Source organism: Phacochoerus africanus, chromosome 13 (assembly GCF_016906955.1).
Source record: "Phacochoerus africanus isolate WHEZ1 chromosome 13, ROS_Pafr_v1, whole genome shotgun sequence".
In the NCBI taxonomy this organism is placed as follows: domain Eukaryota; kingdom Metazoa; phylum Chordata; class Mammalia; order Artiodactyla; family Suidae; genus Phacochoerus; species Phacochoerus africanus.
Genome location: NC_062556.1, coordinates 64,733,298 through 64,760,350, shown reverse-complemented (window position 1 = coordinate 64,760,350; position 27,053 = coordinate 64,733,298). Strand labels below are relative to the sequence as shown.

The window sequence follows — 27,053 nt, the reverse complement described above, 5'->3', positions numbered from 1 at the left end:
CGCCTCTGCCAGTTCAGTTTCCCGCAGTTCTTACTTCAGAGGATGCTGTGAGGATGGAGCGAGTTGAGAGCAGGTGGAGGGTTTAGAAAAGCGCTTGGGCACACACCTACCGAGATAACTACTAACCCTGAGGGGCATCAGGTAAAAGGACTGATGGGTTCTGGAAATAAAACACCATCTCTGGTCAGAGAGCACTGGAGCAGCTTACATGCCTTGAAAGATGCGATGTCTTGCCATTACCAGTTAGTTCCACATACGTGACCCGAGCAACATGCCAGGACTTGGCCCATTGTTTCTGAGTGAGGCAGGTCCCACGTGGCTCCAGGCCTTCTTCTGCGGGCCTCAAGGTCAGTCACGACTAGCATCTCTGGCTCGGTCCTTGCTGATGCCCCACCCCAGGATCTGCTTTCTGTATCAGAGAGCCCTGGGCAGTTATTGAAGGCGGATGTGCCAGGTAATGGGGCAACAGCATCTAGGCCCCCTCAGCCCCGCCTGGAGCAGCTGTTGAGAAATACAGCAGTGACAGCTCTAAGAAACTAGAAGTCAGCTCTACACAGTGAGTAAGTGTCCATTCACCCCCAAACATCTCTTGAGGAATAGTTTTAGGTCACCCCCACATTGTTTACAAGACACCACTCCTTATACACCTTCTGTTTAATACACGAAGGAAAAGAAACATAAACATGGGAACAAAGACTGCAAAGTCTGAAAGCTTAAGAAGGCTCTATGATGACAACGTCTGTAATCGTTGGTACTACATACATTACAGGTTCTGCGGATGTATAAAATATATACAAATCCTGTAAATAGCCTGTTTATTTGTTATAGAAAGCCACAACAGAAAGTGATTAGTATGTAACTATGTAAGAACATTTACATCCATGCAATCAATAAATTCTTCACATTCGCATTTGAAAAATAGTTTTTTCGAGAGTTAATTACAGGAGGGCCTTGAGGGGATCATTCTGTGAGCAGTTCACGTTTCTAACAAGCTCAAGACACAGCTTGCGGCAGTGCTCTTCTTAGACGTAAGCATTTTTGTCGAACTGTTTGGAAGGGTTTGTGGTTTTCAGATCTCCTCCTCCTCCTCCGTGATACTTTGTCCGAGAAGACATGACAGATGTGGCCCCATTGTATGTGTATCCCATTCTGAAAGGCAAGACACAGTTTGGAGGATTGTCTTTTACGTGCAGGGCAAACAAAGATGGGAAGAAACTGTCTTCCCTCTATTTCTGTCGTAGTGAAGTTTGTTTTTCTCTGATTACTTTCAGCTTTCTTCCCTCCCCTCTCTCGCCCCAAGAAATAGTTGTGTCATTTCTGAATGGTTGCTGTGACCAAGGGACTCTGCAGAGGAAATGCATGGCTTCTTTACTTGTTCAGTTTTTCTCCTTCAAAAGTATTATTTAAAACTCATCTTCCTGGAACTTAGGAGACAGTGATGCCATTTATCTGCAATTTCTGCCTATATGAAAATCAGGAGGCCAAAGTGAAGAATATGCCTCCATAGTTAGACCCAGATTTTAACTTAAAGCAATAGCTTTGGAATGTTAACAACAACAAGCTCTTTAAAAAAAAATTAACTATAATTATCTATATTCTATTCAATATAGCATTTACTCTATTTAATTTTATATTTATTATATAATCCTAACCTTTCCCAAGTCTGGGTTTTTAAAACATCTCATGTAGCTGACTTACCAAGTTGTGTTAGTTTCTGCTGCACCACAAAGTGCCAGTTCTGGGTTTTTGAGGTTTCTAAGAATTATCTGACCTACCTATAACTTGTCCCATATGTAACAATTTAGAATAGTATTGTCTTTTTTAACATGTCATTTCTGTCTCTTGTTCATACCTGGGTTTTTTGTTGTTGTCAGATATTGAAAAGCAAAATATGACACCACCAATTATGCAGAGTGAGGCTCCTGCCCATCCAATAAACAGAGCAGCTCCTAATTCATACCTGTGAGAAAACATCACACGAGTATTAAAGTTTATTTGGGGAGTAAACAGCATTAACACTACTAGCCAGCCCTCAATAAATGTTCATTACACATTTTTGCTCTCAGAGCTTGTACAGGAAGTAATAACACCTGTATCTGAGTAGTGCTTTAAACTTTTCTCAAAGCATTTTTACATCCATTATTTGACTATATCTCCCCAACATCCCAAAAGGATGACAAAGGGACCCCTGCGGACAAAGCAGAAGTAGTCAGCTGGAGCTGGGCCTCCTGGGCCAGCCAGCATCTTTTCTCTGGGCTCTGCCTGAAGCTGACAAAGCCTTCCATCTATTTAGTCTGTCACACAGGGTAAATTATTTAGGCATGGAGTTCCCGTCGTGGCTCAGTGGTTAACGAATCCGACTAGGAACCATGAGGTTGCGAGTTCGATCCCTGGCTTTGCTCAGTGACTTGGGGATTCGGTGTTGCCGTGAGCTGTGGTATAGGTTGCAGACGGGGCTCAGATCTGGCGTTGCTGTGGCTCTGGCATAGGCCAGCGGCTACAGCTCTGATTAGACCCCTAGCCTGGGAACCACCATATGCCACAGGAGTGGCCCAAGAAATGGCAAAAAGACCAAAAAAAAAAAAAAATTATTTAGGCAGACTCCAGTTAGAAAAGGGGAAGTTGGTTTGGCTTCCATTTTTTTTCTGGCCATGCCTGCAGCATGTGAAAGGTATCGGCCAGGGATCGAACCCACACCACAGCAGCAACTCAAGCCACAGCATGATAGCAATGAAAACCCTGGATCCTTAGCCTGCTGTGCCACAAGGGAACACCCTGCTCTCATCTTAGTTCAATTCAATAAGTATTTACTAAGCACCTGCTGTGTGCAATCATGTGCAAGGTGCTGAAGGATGGCAGAGCATGCCTCCCCCAAACATGCCACTTTGGCCTAAGGATTATTTTGAGCTGAAGGCAATTGAGAAGAAGCAGATACAAGAAGAGCTCTTTGGGAGTTCCCTGGCGGCCTAGTGGTTGAAGATTCAGCCTTGTCACTGCTGTGGCTTGGGTTGGAGCCCTAGCTTGGGGACTTTGGCATGCTGCAGGTGTGGCCAAAAAATAAAAACAAAAGCTCTCTGCTTTTCCACCCATTTGCCTAAAAGCAGGGCATAGATTTGTAAAGCTGTACTTCAGCCCTTCTCTATCAGGAAGGGCAGAAGTTAATTTCCAGAGCCACTCTATACCCTGATCAGCCCACAAGTGGTACCAGAGCAAATTATATAACAAACTTCACTCTTATCCTCCAATATTCCCCATATTATCTGCCCTCCCAAAATTTGTGGCCCTCGAAGCTCAAAGTCCTTTTCCTTTGTATCCATGAGGATGTGGGTTGAATCCCTGGCCTAGATTAGTGGGTTAAGGATCTAGCGTTGCTGTGAACTATGGTATAGGTCGCAGGTGCAGCTCGGATCTGGAGTTGCTGTGGCATAGGCCTGCAACTGCAGCTCTGATTTGACCCCTAGCCTGGAAACTTCCATGGGCTGCAAGTCTGGCCCTAAAAATGCCAACAAAACCAAACCATCATTTAGTGCCAGACTGCTCTGAAGCATCTCCTAGATGGCAGGCCACAGCACTCTGCTGATGACAAGAACAGATGCAAAGATAAATGAGACAGCTCCTGCTTGGGGATGCCAGCATACAAAGATGCCACTGAGAATAACAGAGGAAATTGTAGTGGAGGGCTGGAGGAAAAGCTTTTAGGGGAAGAGTGAATGTGTGTGTGTGTTTCAGAGAAACAATTAAGGAATGAGAAAAGTATACCCAGATCTCAGGGGCCGTAGTGTTTTCATGCCTGCTATCCTCTAACTGAAGAATAGCTGTTTTTCTTTTTAAATAAAGAAGTGATTCTCAAAGAAGTTTCTAGCCCACAGATGTCCATCACAAAGTGAAAACTGATGGATGACACCCCCACCTAATGGTGCTTTCAGCGTCAAAGTCAGAGTGGGAAGGGTCTGTACTGATCACACAGAATCCACACAGGGTCTGAAGGAAGGAAAGGAAGAGGTGAGAGTAAGAAGGGGAAACAGGGGGCCAAAGTCAGCCCACCCCCTGAACCAGGTGCAGGGCCAGGGCCAGGCTCAGGCACCCAGGCCACCCCACACCGTGGAGAGCAGCTGGCGGGAGGAGCCTGGGCCTGTCCTGAGCTTCACCTCATTTCTTTCTACAGGCTGCATCACTATGTCGCTAATTTGGGGGGGGGGGGCAGTGCAGGCTTTCTGGTGTGACAGTGTGCCTCTGGCCACCAGCAAGTGGGAACAGAAAACAACCTTTACACAAGATGACAGCCTTAGGGTCTGCTCGCCCACTTCCAGACCCAGCCACTGAGGTCATTTCAGGGCCTCCATTTGCATTTGGGAAGAAGTTACACACTCAACATATGCCCTCCTATGATCCTTCCTTTCCTCGTTCTTACAATGCCTTTCCTGGGAAATCAAGGTGACAGCTGAAGCAAGGAATAACAGCTGGAAGCACCTCATCCTGCGCCAGAGCACTGACTGGGTTCCAGGAACTGAGAAACTTCTCCAACTGTTCCCATCAGAGGCAACGGCAGAAACTGAAGGCTGGTGGAGTGAGGGGAAAATGCCTTAGGTTGAGTTCTGCACAAAAACCAGCTCAAAAAAGTACAGAGAGTGATGTGCACGGGTGGAAAGAAAAGAGCTGGCGAGATCAAGAGGGTTCAACTGGTAGTTTTACAAAATATACATCAAATATCATGTTACACATCTAAAAAGGATATCCTGGATTACTACAATCAGCCCTTCTTGTGTGATGTTTGAATGAGGTTATGCAAATAGAATGAGCACAGGGTGCCTGCCAAGTTGTAGGTGCCTGTCACTGGACCTCGGTAAAACATCACCAAGTCCTAGCGTGAGGGCATCGAATCTGTCTGCGGCCATCCTTTCAGTGCAAAGACAACTAAAGGCTGTGTATACTGCAGACTTCTACTTGGAGGACATTGAGTTCAGGATTACAATTTAAGGATACTTTCAATTTTTCCTTATTTTTCCCAGCTTAGAATTTAAGCTGTTTTCTGTCTTGAAACCATGCACTGCTTTTTAACTCTCAGTGTAAGTACTCCTGGAAGAAACAATCTGAGATTTTTATTTATTTACCTGGCTTTTTAGGACTGCACCTGCTGCACATGGAAGTTCCCAGGTTAGGGGCCGAATTGGAACTGCAGCTGTGGGGCCTATGCCACCAGCCACAGCCTGGCTGATCTGAGCCAAGTCTGTGATGTACACCTTAGATCCTTAGCCGAACTGAGCAGGGCCAGGGATCAAACCTGCATCCTCATGGATACTAGTCAGGTTTGTTATCACTGAGCCACAACAGGAATTCCAATCTCAGATTTAAAAAAAAAAAAAAAAATTTAGCTTTCCAAAACAGGATGCCAGTACCTGGTACCACCATTAATAATAAGTCTCTAATTATTAATATTGGTCAATTAGGGTGGTAGAAATCAAACCACAGCTCAGCCCTATAAATTTATTTAAAAAGAACGTGCCAGCGTACAAATCAGCAGACAAATGACCAAGGCAGCTCGAACTATGTCTTTAAATTCATTTAAGCATTTTAAAAGTTTCTGAAGGGATTTAAGAATCACAAGTTTGGCTTATATTAAAAACTGGAGAGTTCCCACTGTAGCACAATGGGACCAGCAGCATCTTGGGAGTGCTGGGACACCGGTTTGATCCCCAGCCCTGCACAGTGGGTTAAGGATCCCATGTTGCCACAGCTATGGCTTAGGTCACAACTGCAGCTCAGATCTGATCCCCGGTCCCAAAACTCCATATGCCACAGGGCGGGAAAGAAAAAACCCCAAAACTGCTTCACTTATTCCTGTTTTTAAATATGGGTTTAAATTTCCTTGAGGGCCCTAAATATAGATTCTATTCCAAGGAGACTATCACTTCCCTTTGAATCCCTTGCAATCAATCAAAGACAAACATTTAAGAAATAGTACCAGTTTAGAGTTGAAGTCTTTAAAAGACTCCACATCTATACCAATCATTTTTTTTAACAATTTAGATGTAAGGGCTTTTGTGACCTGGTTCTTTCTCTTACAGAGACTTTTTCTTCCTTCTGTTGAAAGACAACTACAGAAGACTTATTCAACAGTGACTTGAATTCACACCCATCCGTGCGTGATCTGGCAAAAATGTATTATTGAAAAACAGGATGGAGGGTGAGCCTTGTTAGATCCGCTCAAGTTTGTTCCAGACCATGCCTCCTTTGACATTCATCAGGAAACTCCATTTCTGCCTGGAAATCTTTCACTTTGGGTAACACTATGAAGCTAACGTCCACACTTCAGACAATTACCCAAATTTCAGATACTCTATCTGTTGCAGGTCTGACTTTTGTTAATGATATCCTGCTGGTCCTAGACCAGCTTTCCCACCGAGAGTGCAACCTCTTTACTGAGCTGCTACAATCGTCAGTTTCTTCATTATTCTGAAAGGCTCTCAATCTGCTTAGCCCCAGACAGATCCAGGACCATCGGGCTGAGGACAGAACTTTGTTTTACAGATCAGAACACTGGAACATCTCTTGGACTATCTGCTCAATGGATAGGACTCATCAAAAGCAGCTTTATGACCTTAAATTCATGCATATAATTGAATGTGGATCTGGTAAACAATAGGGAAACATTTTACTTCTATACAGAGAAAATAAAACACAGATTAACCACTTGACACTTCCCCCCCAAAAATCTATAAAGATCTAAGGCATCAAAGTGCAGTCTGAATGACCAGATGACGTTATGCTCCACCTGGCTGTGCCTGGGGCTCCTGGTTACTGCTCACGGCTTCATTTCCTGCTGAGTGCACCAGATCACTTGGTGACCAGGACACTTGGTGACCTAAATTCAAATAGATTTTTCTTTTTGTGGGGGAGGGGGTTGCCTTTTCTAGGGCCGCTCCCGCGGCATATGGAGGTTCCCAGGCTAGGGGTCCAATAGGAGCTGTAGCTGCCAAGCCTATGCCAGAGCCACAGCAACGTGGGATCTGAGCCACGTCTGTGACTTACACCACAGCTCATGGCCACACCAGATCCCCAACCCACTGAGCAAGGCCAGGGACCAAACCCACAACCTCATGGTTCCTAGTCGGATTCGTTAACCACTGAGCCACGACAGGAACTCCACAGAATAGATTTCATGTTCAACTCCTATTTCAGCCTTGTGATCTGCCAGAGCAATCCTGAGGGAACGGATTGAGGAACACCTCTTATGTTCACCTCACCTCTCTGTCTTTCCTGGACTCAAACCCCTCTTGGGACTTGATCTGCCATCCACGGGGAGCTGGTGTAGCCCACCCTGGTCACCAGCACAGAAGCAACAGGCCAGGCATTGTGAGAATCACGTGTTTCTGGGAGGATGAGAGGACACAGCTCTCTTCTCAAGGATCTTACAGTCTAGGGGGGATGGTCGGACATTAAGCAAATAACTATAGTCAAGTGTGATGAAACTTCACAACAGAAGCAGAAGAGCATGTTTTTGCAAACATGACCTGTTCTCCCAAAGCCACCTAGATGTGGTTCCAGTAAAAATCCACCCGAACAATCACGACTATTACTGCTGGCTCACGGTGCTAGGATTTTGTTTTGTATACTAAGTTTCTTTGCCTATGTTATTATATTCAATCTTCATTACAATCCTGAGAAATGGTCATTTTACAAATGAGGAAGCTGAAGCTGATGGAGATTAAATTACTTGCCTTGCCATATCTCAGCTAAGTAAAGAGAACTGAGACTTAAAACCCATCACTATGATTCCAAACCCCAAGCTCTGAACCATCATTCTTTCCCCCTTTTATGTGCACCTTGGCTAAGTAAGAGGTGGGGTCCCTGTGGGAAAAAAATCAGTACAATGTGTTTTTAGCTGTCATTTCAGAAAGATGTGTTTTCTCTCTCCTGGGCTCACTGCGTTCATTCTCAGTGGCTCTAGGGTATGGAATTTTTTCTGAATTCCCTCAGGCGGTCTTCTCACCCAGCACAGAAAGAGGTGAATGCAGTAATTAAAATCTGGGCTTGCAAAAACAAAAGGCAGCTCCTCCAAAAACAAAACAAAAACTGTTTAATGAATGAAAAAAAAAAATCCTCATCCTTTTAAGATTCCCCAGAGAAAAGTGACCTTGATGAAGGTCAAAGAACTAGGAGTCAGGACGCAAAATCCAGGATAGACTTTCTTCAAACACACTGTCCTACTCCTCATTTTAATCAAGCATGGTAGCAGCCAAAACATCCCAGTTACCCTAATACAACTAAATATGTTTTTTTTAAAAAAAGGTTTGAAGTTTAGGATGTATACCCATATATTATTAATGTTAACTTTTTTTTTTAAATTTTTTGGGCTGCAACCACAGCATATGGAGGTTCCCAGGCTAGGGGTCGAATCAGAGTGGCAGCTGCCAGCCTACACCACAGCAACACAGGATCCAAGCTGAGTCAGCGACCTACACCACAGCTCACAACAATGCCAGATCCTTAACCCACTGAGCAAGGCCAGGGATAGAACCCACATCCTCATGGATACTAGTCAATTTGCTTCTGCTGTGCCGTAACAGGAACTCCGCTCAATGTTAACACTTAAAAATTGAATTGGCATTGGCATGCCATTCTTTTAAATGTTACTATCAAAAATGAAATTTCTGCAACTCATAGGCTTATATAATCCAAGGTCTATAAAACTGCATGAATGGATGCTATATAAATCAATAAATCAGCATTCTATAGGCATACCCACTTCCCCTAAATACCCTACATTCTGCTGGGGTCCCAGGTACCAGAAGCAGGCTGTTTAGTGCCCACCAACCCATGTATCCCCTGAGGCTGCTGCAGTCTCCTCTGCCTTATGCAACTCATGTTAGGTAACAATTCTCTCAACAGCTTGGAAGACGCCACAAAATCTTCTACCCGAGGCTTCCCATGGGACTATGAAATAGTGGCAGATGCTTCCCAAAAGGTGGCTAGAGTAGAATGAGGTCTCTTAAATAACAAGCATCTACCCACATAAGGAACCTTCATGGAGAATTCTCAAACTTAGGAAATGCAAGATAAAAACTGATTTTTTTTTGGGGGGGGGTGTCAGTTCTAAATTGCATGTTCATAAAAGACAGGCATTCTTTCCTGAGTTGATGATTTACAGCAGACAGACATGCATCATCTTGCCATGTATTACAATTTATCATTACGGATAGTTCCAAATACACAGACTGTGCATGTGAAGAACAGGTAACACTTACTAGTCACCTACCATGGGTCACCAGGGGGTGAGGGGTCGGAGTGTTTTCTTTCATTCTCCTAACATTCAGAAGCAGGGGGCGCTAACCCCATCATCCAGATGAAGTAACTTCATCTTCCCTGAGTTGGACCAGGAGCTGAGCAGAGATCTAACCCTAGAACCTGCCTTTCACCTTCCACCTTCCCTCTAACTACACGCGTGTAAAGTGTGCAGCATCTTTATAGGAATTCTAATTCTTGCCAATTACTCAGGAACATTTAAAAAAACCATCTACAGGACAACTTAATATAATTTTAGCCAAAGTAAATTATAATTGCAAAGGAATAGCTCATGTCTCCCAAATTATGGAGTTCAATTCAAAAACAAATCTGTCATTGAGCCACATCCTTGCCATTGATCTCCATTCATGCGGATAATTGGGAGTTTTCTGAACCCTGATTTTAAGTGAGAAAGGATGTGCTGAGTCACAACGCACAAAGTAGGCACAGGAGCATGCTCTCACGCAAACTCTGAAGCCTGAATAAACTAACACTGTAGAGGGTGCTGTGCTCCATGATGGGAAGTTCCTAAAACAACCAGTGCTGGCCTGTGACACCTGAGAGCATGACCAGCAAGTCTGAGTGTGTGGAGGTGAGTGTGCACACCCGTTTGTGTTGAGGGAAAAATATATTAAGGACCCGCAGCAAAAAAGTGTGAGTCAATTAAAAAGCATAGCCTACATCATCTTCAGAATCCTCAGCAGACTCCCTGAGAACATTTTAGAATCAAAGCTGGTGCTGGGAAGATGAATGTAGCATGAGCTCTCTCGAGAAGGGTCTCAGGAGTATCTATCCACTTGCCAGTTTCAGAATGTCATGGATTTTTACGCTGTGATGGATATGATCAGAAATAAAGAGAAGCAGAGTTCCCTTCATGGCTCAGTGGTTAACGAACCTGACTAGTATCCAAGAGGACGAAGGTTTGATCCCTGGCCTCGCTCAGCGGGTTAAGGATCTGGCATTGCTGTGGCTATGGCCTAGGCAGGTGGCTACAGCTCTGATTCGACCCCTAGCCTGGGAACCTCCATATGCTGCGGGTGCAGCCCTAAAAAGACAAAATAGAAATAAAGAGAAGGAATTACAGAAGCCTTATTTCTTTTCTCTCTTTTTTTTTAGGGCTGCACCTATGGCACATGGAAGTTCCCAGGCGAGGGGTTAAATGGAGCTGCAGCTGCCAGCCTGCACCACAGCCACAGCAATGTGGGATCTGAGACAGCTATACATCACTGCTGACTGATCATCCTGCTGTCCACGTCACAGTCTTACTAGCTACTAGTAGCTACTAGCTCCTGGCTACAAGAGATGCACAGATGAGCAAGACGTGGCCTCTGCTGCGAGATTCTCCCAGTCTGGTTTGGAAGACGGACCAATAAGCAAATGCCACTGCCTGGTCGGATCACAACAGAAGCACAAGGGGCAAAGGGAACACCCAGGCGGGCGTCTCACCCAGGAGGCAAGTCCTACAGGATACACAGGGGTTAGCCAGGATTGAAAATGAGAGGGAAAGGGGTGCTGGTGCTAAAAGCTGAGTCACCAGAAAGCATGGCAAACTGGGAGGAATGGTGACTTCATATACTGGTCAGTGGAAACAAAACACAGTTGCCAAACACTCGGTTTCCAAGTATATTTTTAAGTCCTGCCAGCGAAACAAAAGCATCAGAGCAACTCTGGTGATCCAAAGTGGCTGGCGCTGCTGCAGAACAAAGTGAAATCGTAGAATAACACCTTCTTAATATTTAACAGTCAAATTCTGTTTTGTTAACACTTGGCATTTCTGCGGAACCCCTTATCTGAGAATCTCTGAGCTGTTTACCAATATTCATTCATTCTCCAAATAGCCTCATGACTGGAGTAAGCTTAAGTAAACAAACACCTATAATTTAATAAGGACAGAAGAGAGACGTTAGATATCTTGGCAAGGTCACCTCGTGAAATTAGTATTTCTTTCAACTTCACCTAGGAAGACGTGTGTAATCTAGAAACAGCTCTTGAATTGTCGATTGTGCATTTCACTTGACAGATAACAAGAATGAGTAAATTTATTGGGAACGTAGACAGCTATTTCTTTCTTTCTTTTTTTTTTTTTTTTTTGGTCTTTTTGCCATTTCTTGGGCCACTCCTGTGGCATATGGAGGTTCCCAGGCTAGGGGTTGAATCAGAGCTGTAGCCAGCGGCCTACGCCAGAGCCACAGCAATGTGGGATCCGAGCTGTGTCTGTGACCTACACCACAGCCCAGGGCTACACCGGATCCTTAACCCACTGAGCAAGGCCAGGGATCGAACCCGCAACCTCATGGTTCCTAGTCGGATTCGTTAACCACTGAGCCATGAGGGGAACTCCCCAGCTATTTACTTATAACTCACTAAATTACCACAAAGATGGAAAGACTTTACCTATGTAACACTTAGGTACTAAAGTAGAAACTAACTGAATGCCAAGAAAGAAAAGTGCCAGAGATAACTAACTCCACGGTTTAAAAAAAAAACTCTTGGGGAAAAAAAAAAAAAGGCTGGAGGATGATAAGACTCAAACATGAATGTCGGAGCCAAAACATTAATGACAAATCTCACTGACTAAAAGAGAATAAATCTAAGATATTGATGTCCTGTTTTCTCAATTAAAGAAACTGGTTGAGTGCTCCAACTTTGCATAATTTGAAAAGAAGTTAGTTTCTTTATGTCAATCTATTCTTCCTTGAAATGGGTTTTTGTGGGGGTTTTTTGTTTGTTTTGCTTTTTAGGGCCGTACCTGCAGCACATGGAAGTTCCCAAGCTAGGGGTTGAATTGGAGCTACAGCTGCTGACCTACACCACGGCTCATGGCAACACCGGGTCCTTAACCCACTGAGCAAGGCCAGGGATTGAACCTGCATCCTCATGGACCCTAGTTGGGTTCGTTAACACTGAACCATGAAGGGAACTCCCATGAAACAGCTTTTTTAAGAAAAAACAAAGCAAGAGACTCAATAAGTTAGTGGTTTGGACAACAAAGCCATGGTGGGAATAATACAATTTTAGTTTCAATACACTCTGAGGGGTGCTTGTGACCATAAGCTTGAAAGAGGATAGATATTTTTTTTGGTCAGTTTTGCTTTAATAAAGAGGAGGAAGTTAGTTTGAAATAGCCCAAAGGGAAAAGTTGAGAAATAGTTTTCAAGGCTTTGCGGGGGGGCCCCATCCTGGAGCCATAAAACATAATCACAACTTGAATGAAAGCAAGGAAGCAAAACAAAAGGGGAAAAATGGGGAAATGGCAGAATGTAACCAGAGTCAGGTGAAACACTTTAGAGACTGCAATTCTGTCAATGATTTTAGGCAGGAAGAAAAATCTTCCCAGATAACTTGAGGGAAAGTAAGGGCTTCAGAAATCATTAGCCACTGAACACAAAGCCCAATACTGTTTGCGGTGCTTCTGCCAGAATCTTTATTCCAAAGATACACTAGACATCACTCATTTTTTCCTTCATCGATAAAGCACCTACTGAGTGCCCTGCACATAGTAGGAATGTGGTTAGGAAGTCTGCTGACGTGCTTAGTTGTGTATTTCTAACCTAGGGAACCAAGGTGGGCCTTACATAAGGATCTCCTGGAAATCCGCAAAAATTCAATTTACCCGACAGAGAATTCTTACGAAAAACAACAGCAATAAAACCAGATTCTGAAGCCTGTTTTCCAGTGCCTTTTAGGGCAAGTATTTGCTCACCAGAAATTTAAACTAGAGTATGGGGCAGGCGGCTGTTCCTCACAGCCCTTCCTGAGGGCCAAGCACATGTGTGCCCTATGCCATGGCCATGATGTCTAGGCTGGACGGAGATGTGCTGCTGGGTAGTGCCGATCCGCTTCAGGAAGATGACTGAGGATAATGAGGATGGGAAGAGGAGTGTGCACCTGCCTTCTGCCGCCCTGCTCTGGGAGGTTTCCTCAGTCTGCTGAGATGATAGACAATAGCTTTTCTGCTCACCCTGGAAGGACTGGTCCTACAGATAAGAATTTCACTTACCAGGCACCATGCCAGGCACATTAAGAGATGAAATAGATGTTCTTTGACCTCAAGGAACTTAGTCTCATATGAATCAATGAAGACACCAAAGAGTGTCTGGACCTCCCCAAGTGGGTCCCCTAGGGCTGGCCCTGCCTTTAGCAGTGATGCTCCAACCTATTCCTGAGTTCCGTACAACCTACAACAGAGGCGCTCATTACTAAATTCTAGCAAATGCCAGCTAAGGAAGCCCTATCCCCTAGAATATGCCCAAATCAAAATCTCCTTTTAAAAATTATATTTTAAGACCTCTGGAACCAGGTTATTTTGTGTTGATACTCAATTTGTGGCTTATTAATCTTCCAAATTTTCATTTCTTTCTCCTCCACTAGAGGTACTGATAAAGGGAAAACAGATGAAGGCGAGTTAGTCAACTGACTGGTTTTTACAGAAGTGTGTTTTATTTAAATGAAGTCTGAATTCCTGTAAGTGTCCCACGTCATTGTCACGCCTCTTTTCTAACATCGTGGGTAATTAGCATCTGATCATGTTTACAAATCTCAAAAGGCATTGACAATTCCTTGCTCCCACTGGATTTTATGTAAGCCGGGATGCAGGTATGAGTGACCTCTGATCTCAAGGAGCCAATGCTCTCAGTAAAAAGGTGGTTTTTTTTTTTTTTAATAAAGTCTATTTTTTTTTTTTTTGGTGTGAAGGACCTGTTATTTGCAAATATCACAAAATTTTTTATAAGCCATACTGGTTTTCATGACCCCTAGCTCTTGTGTTTATTTTTTTATTTTTAAGGCTGTGCCCTCGGCATAGTAAGTTTCCAGGCTAGGGGGCTGAATTGGAGCTGCAGTTGTCAGCCTATGCCACAGCCATAGCAATGCAGGAACCAAGCCACATCTGTGAGCTACACTGCAGCTCACAGCAATGCTGAATCCTTAACTCACTAAGGAGGGTCAGGAATCTAACCTGCGTCCTCAGGTATACTAGTTGGGTTCCTTACCACTGCACCATGATGGGAACTCCTGTGCTTTTTAAATGACTCAAGGTTAACTGGCAATTGTAGGTGATATATTTTTAAGTGACTGCAGAAAAGAGCTAATAAAGACATCTATAGGAAGTTCCCTTGTGGCACAGTGGGTTAAGGTTCCCATATTGCCATTGCTGTGGTAGAGGCTACACTGCAGTGCTGGTTCGATCCCTGGCCCAGAAACTTGCACATGTCTTGGGTGCAACCAAAAAAAAAAAAAAAGACATCCATAAAGATGTCACATTTTAAATATTACATACAGAAAGTAATCTTAATAACAGCTAATAGAATACAGTAATGGCTAATATAAGGTTTTGACTCATTTCTAGTCAGCTCGAAGGGTATATATACACACTCTCTCTCCTTTTTTTTGTCTTTTTGCCTTTTCTAGGGCCACTCCCACAGGATGTGGAGGTTCCCAGGCTAGGGGTCTAATCAGAGCTGTAGCTGCCAGCCTACACCACAGCCACAGCAACGCGGGATCGGAGCCGCATCTGCAACCTACACCACAGCTCAGGGCTACCCCGGATCCTTAACCCACTGAGCAAGGCCAGGGATCAAAGCCGCAACCTCATGGTTCCTAGTCGGATTCGTTAACCACTGAGCCACGACAGGAACTCCTATACACTCTCTCTTAACCCTCCCACCAACTCTATGATTATCTTGATTTTATAGATGAGAATAAAGAGAGAGTTGGCACAGACAGAATAAGGGGCACTGGGAGGCTCATACAGGGAACTGACAGTTCAAAGTAGCACTAAGAACATAAAGAGGGAGTCCCTAATTACTGAGCTGAGTCCAACCAAAATCTGAAACAATAAGGAATTCCAATGATAGTAAACCAAATTGGGTGACTGAGCATATACAGCAAGTACAGAAAAAAAAAAAAAAATCACACAAAGGACAGGTGTAAGTTTCTGTGCATACAGGAATTAGCCCTGGCCATAGCAGGAAAGATGAAAATGATGTTTAATATTCACACAAGACACCCTTAATAATTGTCAGGAAAATAAAAACAGTGATGTGGAAAAGATAACCCAGAAAAGTTAGAAATGTCTTTAATAAAATAAATCACGACAATAAAATGAAGAAGGAAGCCTTTGCGTGCTTCTTTAAAAAAAAGAAAACAGGAGTTCCCATCGTGGCGCAGTGGTTAACAAATCCGACTAGGAATCATGAGGTTGCAGGTTCGATCCCTGGCCTTGCTCAGTGGGCTAACGATCCGGCGTTGCTGTGAGCTGTGGTGTAGGTTGCAGACGCGGCTCGGATCCCGCGTTGCATTGCTGTGGCTCTGGCGTAGGCCAGTGGCTATAGCTCCGATTCGACCCCTAGCCTGGGAACCTCCATATGCCGCGGGAGCGGCCCAAAGAAATACCAAAAAGACAAAAAAAAAAATATACAATTTTGTGGTATATTTATGATACCAAGCCCTGAAATAAAAATGTATCATTTAAATATAATATTTAAGTGAAAAATGATATTTAAATATCGTGATCATGTTTCTAATCTTCAGGAGAACAGTCTCAGTTTTCATCTCAATGTTTGGTGTCATACGCATTTATGCAAATCTTATCAATCAAGGTTTATCAGAACACATTTTTCTAAGAGAAGCAGGGGAATGAGTAAACGTTATACCGGGGTCTGAAGCATTGTTTTCCATTTAATAAAATTTCACAGTGAACACCACTGTACAAAAGAAACTTCTTTCATGAAAAATATATGTGGCGTGCTGTCCCAAAACTTACAAAATAGTATTATAATATAACATGCATTTTAGAGTAAGGGTTCTAAAATGTGGCTGCCTGTTTGAATCACAGTTCAATCAGCCTCTTAGTTTGGTCCAAGTTCCCCTGCACTTATAACTTGAATTCTTCGCCTGATTTTTAAAGGAGGGAGTACTGAAAGGACCTACTTCATAAGACTGTTGTAAGAAAAAAAGAAGAAGATAATATTTGTGACGCTCTTCTTGGTACATGGTAGGGGCTCAACATGCGTTAGCTATTATAGTCATTATATTTCATTATATAAGCCTTTACCATTTATACATAAAGACAGTACTAGAAAAATCATCTCCTAAAGATTCCTAAGTCCACCAGAAAAAGTAACACACACTTGACCAGCCATTTCAGTAACTACTCTTTTAGAACTTTGTAACATTTGATCTGAAGACCTAAAGAGAAGCCCCAGCCTGGCTAACAGCAGTACACACGCACACACATGAGAATTTCTATAGAGGTTGTGGAAATATTCTCACAGCAGACAAAATATTTGATCTATTATTATTTCTAATGTGATGTTCCTTGGGTTTTCCCAATGCAAAGAAATAAGTCCAGGGAAGCTAGAAAAAGCAACAGCCCAGAGTTAAAAAGCACCACCAACAAACGAACTGGTCTGTAAGCGCCAAAGCAGTCACCCGCAGCTGAGACGGGTCACATATGGGTGTCTGGGCTGCCCTTAGTGCATTTTTTAAAGACCCTGCATCATATAGAGTTCTGTGTGGAGCTTGTTAAGGCCGTAGTTAACAGAACAAATGTACAAGGCTAATTAAAAATGAAAAATAATATTTCATGTACTATCATTTAAATGTTTTTAAACATCAAGTTAAAGAGTCTGTTTTCATCTCAACACCTGTGCAGTGGAAACTGGCCCAGAGACGAGCATGGGGCAAATGCCATTTTGGATGGACAACATGCAAGACAAGCTCTTATTTTCTGTTGTCACACTTTATCATTCTTTCCTCCGCATCTAACCCCTCTCATCTACTTTTCCTCAATTTATGAAGTCAAGCAGAGGCAAAGGAGAAGCTATCAAGGTGTATGGTGGATGCTATTTAGAGTTCTAAATCATATACCTTGAGCTATTGAGAGATAAGACGCTCTGCTCCGTAACACCAAGGCAGTCATTCGGTACCTCTTTTGCCAATAGAGCGATACAATGTTTTCTCTTTTTTTTTGTCTTTTGTTGTTGTTGTTGTTGTTGTTGTTGCTATTTCTTGGGCCACTCCCGCGGCATATGGAGGTTCCCAGGCTAGGGGTCAAATCGGAGCTGTAGCCACCAGCCTACGCCAGAGCCACAGCAACGCGGGATCCAAGCCGCGTCTGCAACCTACACCACAGCTCACGGCAACGCCGGATCGTTAACCCACTGAGCAAGGGCAGGGACTGAACCTGCAACCTCATGGTTCCTAGTCGGGTTCGTTAACCACTGCGCCACGACGGGAACTCCGATGTTTACTCTTGAATGACATCATCAAATATCATTTATCAGTATGTCTCATTTTCATAAGCCACAGAGGAAGCTGCTGTACCTTAATTTCGAAGATGATTTTCTATGTATTTCTTGTGAGCCACAAACATATCCCCTAAGAGGAATACTTACTTCTGCTCCACGTAGTGGGGATCAAAGAATTCCGTTGTGATTTTGTTTGCATACAGGGAACACCCGGTCATTGAGCACAGCCCTAAAAAGCATCAGGAGGAAAAGAGTATGGTTACGGGTGTCTCATGAACATTCTGAAGCACCTTGTTTGGAAGAAAGTTACTATTTACCTGACAGTATGAATACAATCCCAGCCAAACAAGCCATTTTAGCTTTGGCTTTATCTGAGCCTCCGACCTTGGTACATTTCATTCCAAACAGGGCAAATATGGAACCAAAAAAGCCCAGGCTGACAGCGGCAATCATAAGTCCTCGACATGCCTGGATATAACCTGCAATTAGAGTAGGTCATTTACATTAAAATAAAACATGTGGTGGTCCAGGGAGAAACCCTCATTTTACAATCGTCCTCCCGAATGACTGCTGTTTCCTGAAAAAATAACCACAATGGTTAAAACCCATGTGAAGGAAAGCAGGTTCATCTATGCGCAGTGCCTGCCTTGTGTCCCACGCTTTGCATCCCACGCTGTGCAGCTGGGCTTATGCATGACCCTCAGGAGCTATCTAAGGGTTATTATTCACATATTCACAGAGGAGGAAACGGAGGTACCCAAACGTTATACAATATGCCAGAGATGAGTGAGTAAGAGGCTCAAATGGATTCCATCCAGATCTGACTACAAAATCCATGCGGCACTGCCTTTCACTGTGAGAAACCTCAACTGCCACTATCTCAGCTTTGCACATGAGTACTTTTCAGTACCTGTGTTACTGATTTTGACATTGTAAACTTTTTAAGTGGACAGCGAGTGCTCCCAAAGAGTCAATTCCTCTAATATCAGTGAAAGATTATAAATGAAACCAACTGGAATATCATCCTGGACCATAAAGAGTATAAATCAAGATTTAATGTAATGGGAGTTCCTGTCGTGGTGCAGTGCTAACGAATCCAACTAGGAACCATGAGGTTGCAGGTTCGATCCCTGGCCTTGCTCAGTGGGTTATCGATCCGGCGTTGCCGTGAGCTGTGGTGTAGGTTGCAGATGCGGCTCGGATCCCGCGTTGCTGTGGCTCTGGCATAGGCCGGTGGCTACAGCTCCGATTCGACCCCTGGCCTGGGAAACTCCATATGCCGAGGGAGCGGCCCAAGAAATAGCAAAAAGACCAAAAAAAAAAAAAAAAGATTTAATGTAATGAACTTTTTTTTAAAGGCACATGTAATAAAAATGGGTTTAAATATGCATTGGTGGTTCTGAGAAGGATATTTTATAACTATGACATGAACTGTCTGCATATAAGTGAATGCTTTCAAAGTATCCTGAAAGCTTGTTCTGTTGGTTTGATCATTCCTCCTTCACCATTCGTTTTCTTAGTCACGTATTTTTATTTGCACAGCCAGGGTGACAGTAAACTTCAGCCTGGCCTTTGTCCAGACACTACTAACAAATTTTAAATTAATAGGATTTAAACTAATACATTTTTACCACCTGCTGTCATTTTCATTTCAGCCTGAAACAGGGCCATATTTCAATCTGAAACAGGGATGGCACATACTCGGTGTAAGTAAATATTTGTTAAGCAAATGACCACACATATATAGCAGGTTTACATTTGGAATTAAACGTTCTAATTTGAAAAAACTCCTAAGTGCCAAGATACACTGAGCCATTGATCTCTGTGTTCAGGCAAAGCCTATGATAAATAATAATTCTAAGGCTAGGAGATGATCACAAATTTGGGAGATAATGCTGGCAGGTGGCCTCTAGCCCATGTTTCTTTGAGAAAGATAACATTTTAAGTTTTAATCCTAGTCTGAGGATCCATTTTGAAGAGTACCCAGAAGAGGCTCCACTTAAATTGAACAAATTTAGACCCCCCCCACAAATGTAAAAGCAATTTAACAATAATCTTCTATTTTATGGTGTGAACGATTCCAGGCAGAAAATAATTTCACTGATGGTGAGGTTACCAAAAACAGCAAAAGAAACTTATTTTTAGCAAAACAGGATAATGGAGGCTTATTGCGGCAGCAGTAATTGTGCCGTGGGCTCTCTGGAGAGCTGCTGACAAATACTTGCCCAGCTCTATTTCAGATCTCAGCCCTCAAGTCCCCCAGCCTGAAGCCAGAAGAGCAAGGGAAGCACAGAGGAAGCCTGCTAGTTCCCTGCAAGGTTAAAGGCAGAATAACCACAACCGGCTCATCATTTACCACCAGGGCTGCTGGGACAATGTGGTCTCATTACGTTTTGAGACTGGTTTTAACCTCTGGTTTTGAGGTGTTTTAGCTGACTCTTCCTGTAATCTTAAACGACCAGAAAGTACGTGTGTGATGTAACAATTATTATCCATGTAAAAAAAATTATCCTAGAAAACCTTACCATGCACCATAATTTGCATTTACTTTAGAAATCCTATAGTCTTTACAGACAGAAAACACATGAACCTTGCAAAAGGTTAGGTCTACAGTCTGACCTCTTCAACCATGGAATGCATTTTTCCACATGGTACACAGTGGTCAGAATCCCAGGCTGATGCATTCAATCCCTAATAGGACTAGGAAAATAACAGCAAGCTTTAAACTTTAACCACTGCTCCTACTATTTTTTTTTTCTAAGTGTCTCACTCAGTTCTCCCATCTCAGCCCTGGGACCTGCAGAGGGCTCTGCTAGGTACCAGGAAAGCAGGAAAGAAAGAGAGAGAGAGAGCAGGTTCTGACAAGGTCTGGTCTTTCCTCAGAACCAACCAGAACACTGATTTGGAGGGGAAGGTACCTCTTTAGGATGGGAGAACCGGTGCAATAACTCCCAGGCACAAAAGAAGGCACTTCACCAGCAAAATGATTGGCTAGATTTTCTGAAACGGGGAGGAAAGATCAGGTTTGGGGGTTCCTGGGGATAAACTCCACTGCTGGCCATCAATGGGAACGAGTTGCTGCTAAGCCTGAGGTCTGCAAATTAGGGGCTACCGGGCCTTAAAACACACACAGACTCAGGCCTCAGGTGACATCCCACCCTCGGAATTTATCTTTTGCAAGGCAAACCACGACAACCTTGCTTTTTAACCATTCAGGAGGTCAAACCTTCTAAGTAACACCCTCAAGTGACGTGGTAGTAAAACCCCAGTCAAGGAGGCCATTATTTTTGACAGGTTGGATTTACTGACACCTTTAATAGCTAATTAACACATTAAAGTGCTGAGGCATGAACATATTTGCTCAGAAGTTCTCTGAAGTATAATTTATAGGTAACTCCCTTGGAAGAAATGGCAAACGCTCCCCCTAACAAAAATAGGTGGCATACACTAAAAAAAAAAAAAAAACCCTGGCTGAAAATGCTTCTCAGCGGCAGTTCATGTGGTGCTTTGAAAGGAATATGGGTTGGCAATAAACAGAAATCACCAGCTCAGTCAGCCGTGGGTTTTTCAATTAGTGAAATACGGTGGCTTTAAATGAACGAATCCTGTTGGAGGAAACCTTTAAGGTGTCCCTGAAAAGGTGAATGTGTTTCAAAAATGTACCTTATTTTCCACTTCCAGCTAGCAAAAATGAAAATATCCACCTGGTGGAGAAATTCCCTAGCAGTGTACCTGCTAGTTGCTGGCTGAAGGAAGAAAAAGAATGTGCTTTGCTTAGGCGAGGAGCTTCCTGGGCTTTTTGCACATCCTTTGAGAGCCGGGTGCTATGTGGGGCAAGGCTGAACTCTGAATTTCAGCTCTGGTTCTTCTATTTACCTGCTGGGTATCCTAATCTCGTCAAGCCTGTTTTCTCATCTGTAAGGCACAGGAGTAACTAACAGTCCATTCTTCACAGGAAGAATAACGTGAACTAGGTGTTTGGTGATTGGTAAGACACACAGCAAGGTCTCCCTTCCAGAACACTAAGGCGGAGTCTAAGCAGAAATCAGAGTGGGACTCTTTAACATGGCATAACATTAAATCTGCACATTTGGCTTTTTCTTTATAAAGGAAACTGGGGGAACAATGACACCCCCTGATGATGAGCAATCAGAGCTTTGACTTCACGTAGAAAATTCAGAATAATAATGACTCCATCATCTCTGTCCAGGGGTGTGTTCTTCCATCTAAGACTTAGGGGAGAACGTCGAGCCTTCTCTCTCCTTTCTTGGATTTTTCTGCCTGGTTTAAGGGGAGGGCTGGCCTACTTAGACCTGTGACCAGCACGGACCCTGACAATGTAACTTTCTCCCTCCACTTCCGATGTATCACCAGGAAATCCACCTTGCAGAGTGCTATTGGCAGGACCTGCCTTAGGACCTGCATCCAGCAGGTACAGGCTGCCCCCAAAATACACTGCAGAATGTGAAAAGCAGAGGGGTCACGATGGGAAGTTCCACTGCAAAGTGGGGAGTCGACTCCTCTCTATGTGAAAATGTAGCTGGATGGCTGAACCCCCTAAAATCTTATTCTGGGAGATGATGAAAAGTGAGTTTACCACGCTGGGGTAGACAATACCATCTTAAACCAAGCCAGCAGGAAGAGACTAAAATAAATTTGATTTTAGTACACATTTCAATATTTTGTATGAGAAAAGACACCATACACTGAAAAGACAAGGAATGGGCTGAGGCTGCAACCCATGTAACAAGTCAAACCCATGTAAACCAAGAGGAAACAGAACCCTGGGCATAAGATATGGACAGGCAACTAACAAAAGGGGAGAAAAAAGTCAATAAGCACATGACAAGGTGGTCAAAATCGCAGTAATCAGAGAAATGCCAAATAAAATAACATGATGGGATGTCGCCCATTATATGGATGACAAACTTGGTGAGAAGGTCAAGAAACAGGTATTTGCATACATTATTGGTGGGATGTAATTTGGTAGTATAAGCCAAATAATAAAATGAATATTCTACTGCTCTGACAACACAGTTTCTCATATCTACACTAAAGAAATACACATATGCACAAAGAAGCCAAAAGAAAGATTTTGGGTAAAGCACCAACAACAATGTGGCTAGGGAGGGTCCAGTGTTCAACAAGGGGTAAGTGGTACCCATTTGTCCAGACTCAGGAATACTATGCAGTCATTAAAAAGAGTGACTTCTATATGTATTGACTTGGAACGCTATGTTATTAATTTTAAAACAATGCAAAACAGTAGGTGGTGTCATTTGTGTTTTGTAAAGTCATTTTCTAGACCCAAGAGCACACGTGGAAGGCCATTTTGCCAGCTGGGTTACGGACAAATGTCATGCCTCCTATCAAGCGCTGGATAATTGAGGTGTTCTCTTTGTCTTTCCTTCCTCCTCACTCCCCCACCTAGCCCCAAACCTTGAGACCTCGATGTCCATTCTCATCTCAGACACATAGATGAGAGCGTCACTATTCCGCACCCATTAATCTCCACGGAGTACTTAGTTCTCAATCCCCTCCCTTGTCCCTCATCTGTGCTGGAGAAGGAAGGGCACCTATCTGGCAAGAAGGCTCGGTAACAATACAGTTACAACAGAAGAATGTGTTTAGGACAGTAACTGTCAATCCCATATTCCTGAAAGTAAACCACAGAAACAAGAGCCTGCCTGTTCAAACATCTACCTGGGTATGCGCTCTGCAGCGCACAGGAAATTCAACAGTAATTCTAGGGAATCAGCAGTTTCCCAGCTACTTCTGTATACAACAGGACGGCAGAGCCAGGTGTCACTCATCTCAAACCAGTCAGGTATTTTCCCTTATATGGAGTTTCCATCAAATACCACCATTGGGCAACAGTTTGCTTTTCATGGCAAGCACCATCTTAGGGGAATTCAATCTTGTCTTTTATTTACTCAGCTACGCAAATAAAAACTTGCAGCAATGCAGTAAGAAAAGACAAAGAAAACACCTCAAATCGAGAAATAATGTAAATGACTCTGCTTAAGTTTCTGCTGGGATCCATCTGGTCATGTGCTGTAAAATCCTGGAAGAAAGGAGCCTAGAACTTGAGCAATCAATCAGTGTGACCGCGTTGGCATCCACTGTTCTCTTGAAACGAAAAAGAGCCAGTATTCTTTGTGAGCACCTGTTGCTCTAATACAGTTCAATATAGAGCCTCGCCTACAAGAACAACCTAGAAAACAATCTACTGAAGAAGGACGCGAGAGCACACTTGGGAGCCAAGACACAGAAGCTGTGCGTCTCCGGCACAAGATTCTTGCTGGCGAAAAATTCTCTATCTTCAGTGGCACGGGCAAGAACTATATATTTCCCTAAAATTTAGGGGAAGAGTTAAAGCCCAGGCAGACTCACTTGTGGATGCACGAGTTTTTTTTGCAGTTTTTGTTTTGTTTTGTTTTTCCTCCAGCACACTTTGAAAAAAACTAACGAAATGGCTAAAGGGAGTTCAGAGCAAGCAGATTTCGCTTTGACAAGTCAATGATACCGTTTTAATCAGTATCCAGCACTTCTAGGGAGTGCTGGCTGGAGTAGACAATGCCCCTCTCCGTGACTGCGTGTAGGAACAGTCTCCAAGAGAGGGGTCCCACTGCCCTGTCCTCAACTTTCAGGACGGCAAAGCTGCCTCCCTCCATCCCTGACGCCTGAGAGTCACCCGTCCCACCAGACCTGTTTGCGTGCTCCCTCCCCCGCCCCAAGGTCCCTTGCTCGGACAGGTGTCCCGGTCGGAGACAGGTCCGACGAAGGTGGGCAGCAGCACCGGGGACTCCTCCCGGCTCCTTCAGACACTGAGGGGGAAATCGGGGCAGGGCCTCGGAGGAGTCCGGCCTGGGGGTCCCGCCGGGGATCAGGGAATTAGCGGGCGCCCAGCCGGTAGGTAGGGGAGGAGCGAGGGCCGGGGATGGGGTCGGGGCGAGGGGATGCAGACCGTCCAGCGCCAGCATGGAGGGGAAATCCTTGCAATTGGAGACGCCCGTGGAGTCGGTAACGCATGCCTTCCACAGGTTGGCCCAATAGGTGGCGGTGGTGATGACCGTGCCGTCGATGGTGGACACCTTCCAGTAGTCGGTGGGCAGCGTGGAGGACACCAGCACCCAGCCGGAGATGGAGACCATGAAGGCAATGATCTCCGACGCCGTGCTCGCCATACTGCCCGCTGCAGCTGCGCTTGAGCTCGCTCTCCGCGCGGCGACCCCCGCGCGCTCAGTCCCGTGGCTCCGCCTCCGCCGCGCCCCCGCCCCGCCCCACCCCACCCGCGCCCCCGCCAGGTCCCTCCCCACCCTCCCGCCCGCCCACAGACCCGACGCTAGGGGGCGCGCGTGGACCCCAGGACGCGCCCTCGGGGGCAGAGAGGGCTAGCCGGGCGCTTTTTAGGTCGCCTGGATTCTCTCTTGAGTCTCCTAGCCCGGAGACCGCGGCCTGGAGGAAAGCAGACCAGCGTGCTCCCGAACCCCTCGCCCCCGCTCCCGCATCTCGGAGGCCAGGAGACAGTGGAGAATGGCTGTTCTATTGGACCGACTGACAGCCGGATGTGGACAACCTGCTGCGTCCATCACCCCTCCCCTCTCCAGCCCCGCTCCTTGGCAGTAGCTTGGCTACCAGAGTACCTTGTAAAAGCAGAGCAGAAACAGCCTTTTGTGTGCCCGGAAAGGACACGGCCTGCTAACGCAGCTCTCTTGGCCTGCTGAACTCGAAAGGTTTTCATGCCATGCTCTTTTGGGTGACCCTGTTCGGCTTGTCAAGGAGGAATCACTGCAGTTTGGGGCTCGAGGGCAGCCCTGCCCTAAAATTTGTGCAGTTCCTTTTGGCCAAGCAGTGTGCGGAAGGTCACTGTAAAGAGGTGCGTGGCACGGAACTAAATTCAGGACAGCAGCATATGGAGAGCACAGGCAGCGTCGGGATTGTTCCAGCCACAGTGCTGGCCTGCTGGTACCACGCACTACACTTAGGACATGCACTTAGGACGTTTTTCCCGGTGGGGCCCTTCAGCTCCTAGTTCTGTGAGTCTGTTCTGTGAGCTAATAGTCTTGTCACAGCTGCTCTGCATCTTATAATACGTTCTCACTACCTCCACCTTCTGCACCTAATTGAGGAATAAACGCATTCTTTACTGCATTGCTGTCTCAAAGTGAACTTAAAGATCAGGGTGTACTTTGGCTCCCGAGGTCACAAATGTAGGCGTAAATGAGAGAACAAAGACTCTGGCTTTATTATGTGGTCATTATTTGCCCTTGCAGTTCTTGGTATGAACTTTCAAGATTCACTTCTTGCCAAAAGTGACCAAAGATCTAAAACCTCTAAGTCAGTTTTTCTATTTAAAAAAAAAAAAAAAAGGCTACTTGCTAACCCTCTGATTCACCATCTTTATGCAGAGGGACTTTGGTTCATTGTAAAGAATTTCTCAATTCCCCTTTGTCACTTTTTTTTTTTTTGGTGAGCCAAATAAGTGTGTAATGAAATTAAAGGTGATGTTTATGGGGAAGAGGTGGATGGGGTATAGAAACATCAGAACTTAGATTTAAAAGGACTACCGGAAGGGAGGTCCCATCCTCGCTTGGAGTTTCCGTCATGCCTCAGCGGTGAACTAACTGACTAGTGGGGTTCGATCCCAGGCCTCACTCAGTGGGTTAAGGATCCGGTATTGCCGTGCATGAGCTGTGGTGTAGGTCGGTAGCGTTGCTGTGGCTGTGGTGTAGGCCGGCAGCTACAGCTCGGATTCCACCCCTTGGCCTGGGAACCTCCATATGCTGAGAGTGGGGCCCTAAAAAGACAAAAAAAAAAAAAAAGAAAATGAAAGGACCATTGAGTTCATATGGACACACTTCACCCTCAACGCAATCATTCAACTTCTGTCTGTAATATTCAGTTCATGCTCTAACCTTCAGGGCTGTGGGTTCAGTGCATGGCAAAGTGTGTGTTCTGGTTTTGTTTTGTACTGACAGAAGTTTAGCAAGTTGTGGGAGGTTTTTGGTTTTTTTTTGGGGGGGGGGTTTAATCTTGAACTCCAATCTGTTTCTCTTTAATCCACCCAACTGCAAGGATCCACCCTGAGACTATACAGGGTAAGTCCCACTTTGGGGCCCCGCAGCAGCCCTTGGGAAGTGGGTATGCTTGGCCACGTTTTGCCTGGTGGGATGTAGACATGGTTACGCTGCTGTACTACTCTTGGTCGCAATTTGTCCCATTGTGTCACATTGGGTTCATTGGGGGGGGGTCAAGTTTAAAAATAGTTTGGAACAAACCTAACTAACCTCCTCCTTCTCATCTTACCTGCCATTCAAATCAGTCACCTTTGAGTATTGACTACAAAGTGTCCTCTATTCTTTAGAATGATTTGCCTTTTTAAAGTGCTTTTATTGTCTGGTTTCTTACCCTCCAGCATATTTCCACTCTTATTTCTATGCCATATTTCTTTCTGAACCATCTGCCTATTTTTAATCCCATCTTCTATGCAGACAACACAGTAATGAACGAGGACATTCC

General features: G+C 44.5%; 1 protein-coding gene across 1 annotated transcript; it reads right to left on the bottom strand.

The window, feature by feature from the left end:
• Nucleotides 1-639: 639 nt before the first annotated feature.
• Nucleotides 640-24,810, bottom strand: CLDN10 (claudin 10). Its single transcript, XM_047756253.1, has 5 exons — nt 24,499-24,810; nt 17,849-18,010; nt 17,679-17,760; nt 1,853-1,960; nt 640-1,149 (listed from the first exon to the last, which is right to left on the bottom strand). The coding sequence occupies exons 1-5, from the start codon at nt 24,716-24,718 to the stop codon at nt 1,023-1,025; spliced, it is 699 nt and encodes a 232-aa protein (XP_047612209.1). The 5' UTR covers nt 24,719-24,810; the 3' UTR covers nt 640-1,022.
• Between the last annotated feature and the right edge of the window lie 2,243 nt (nt 24,811-27,053).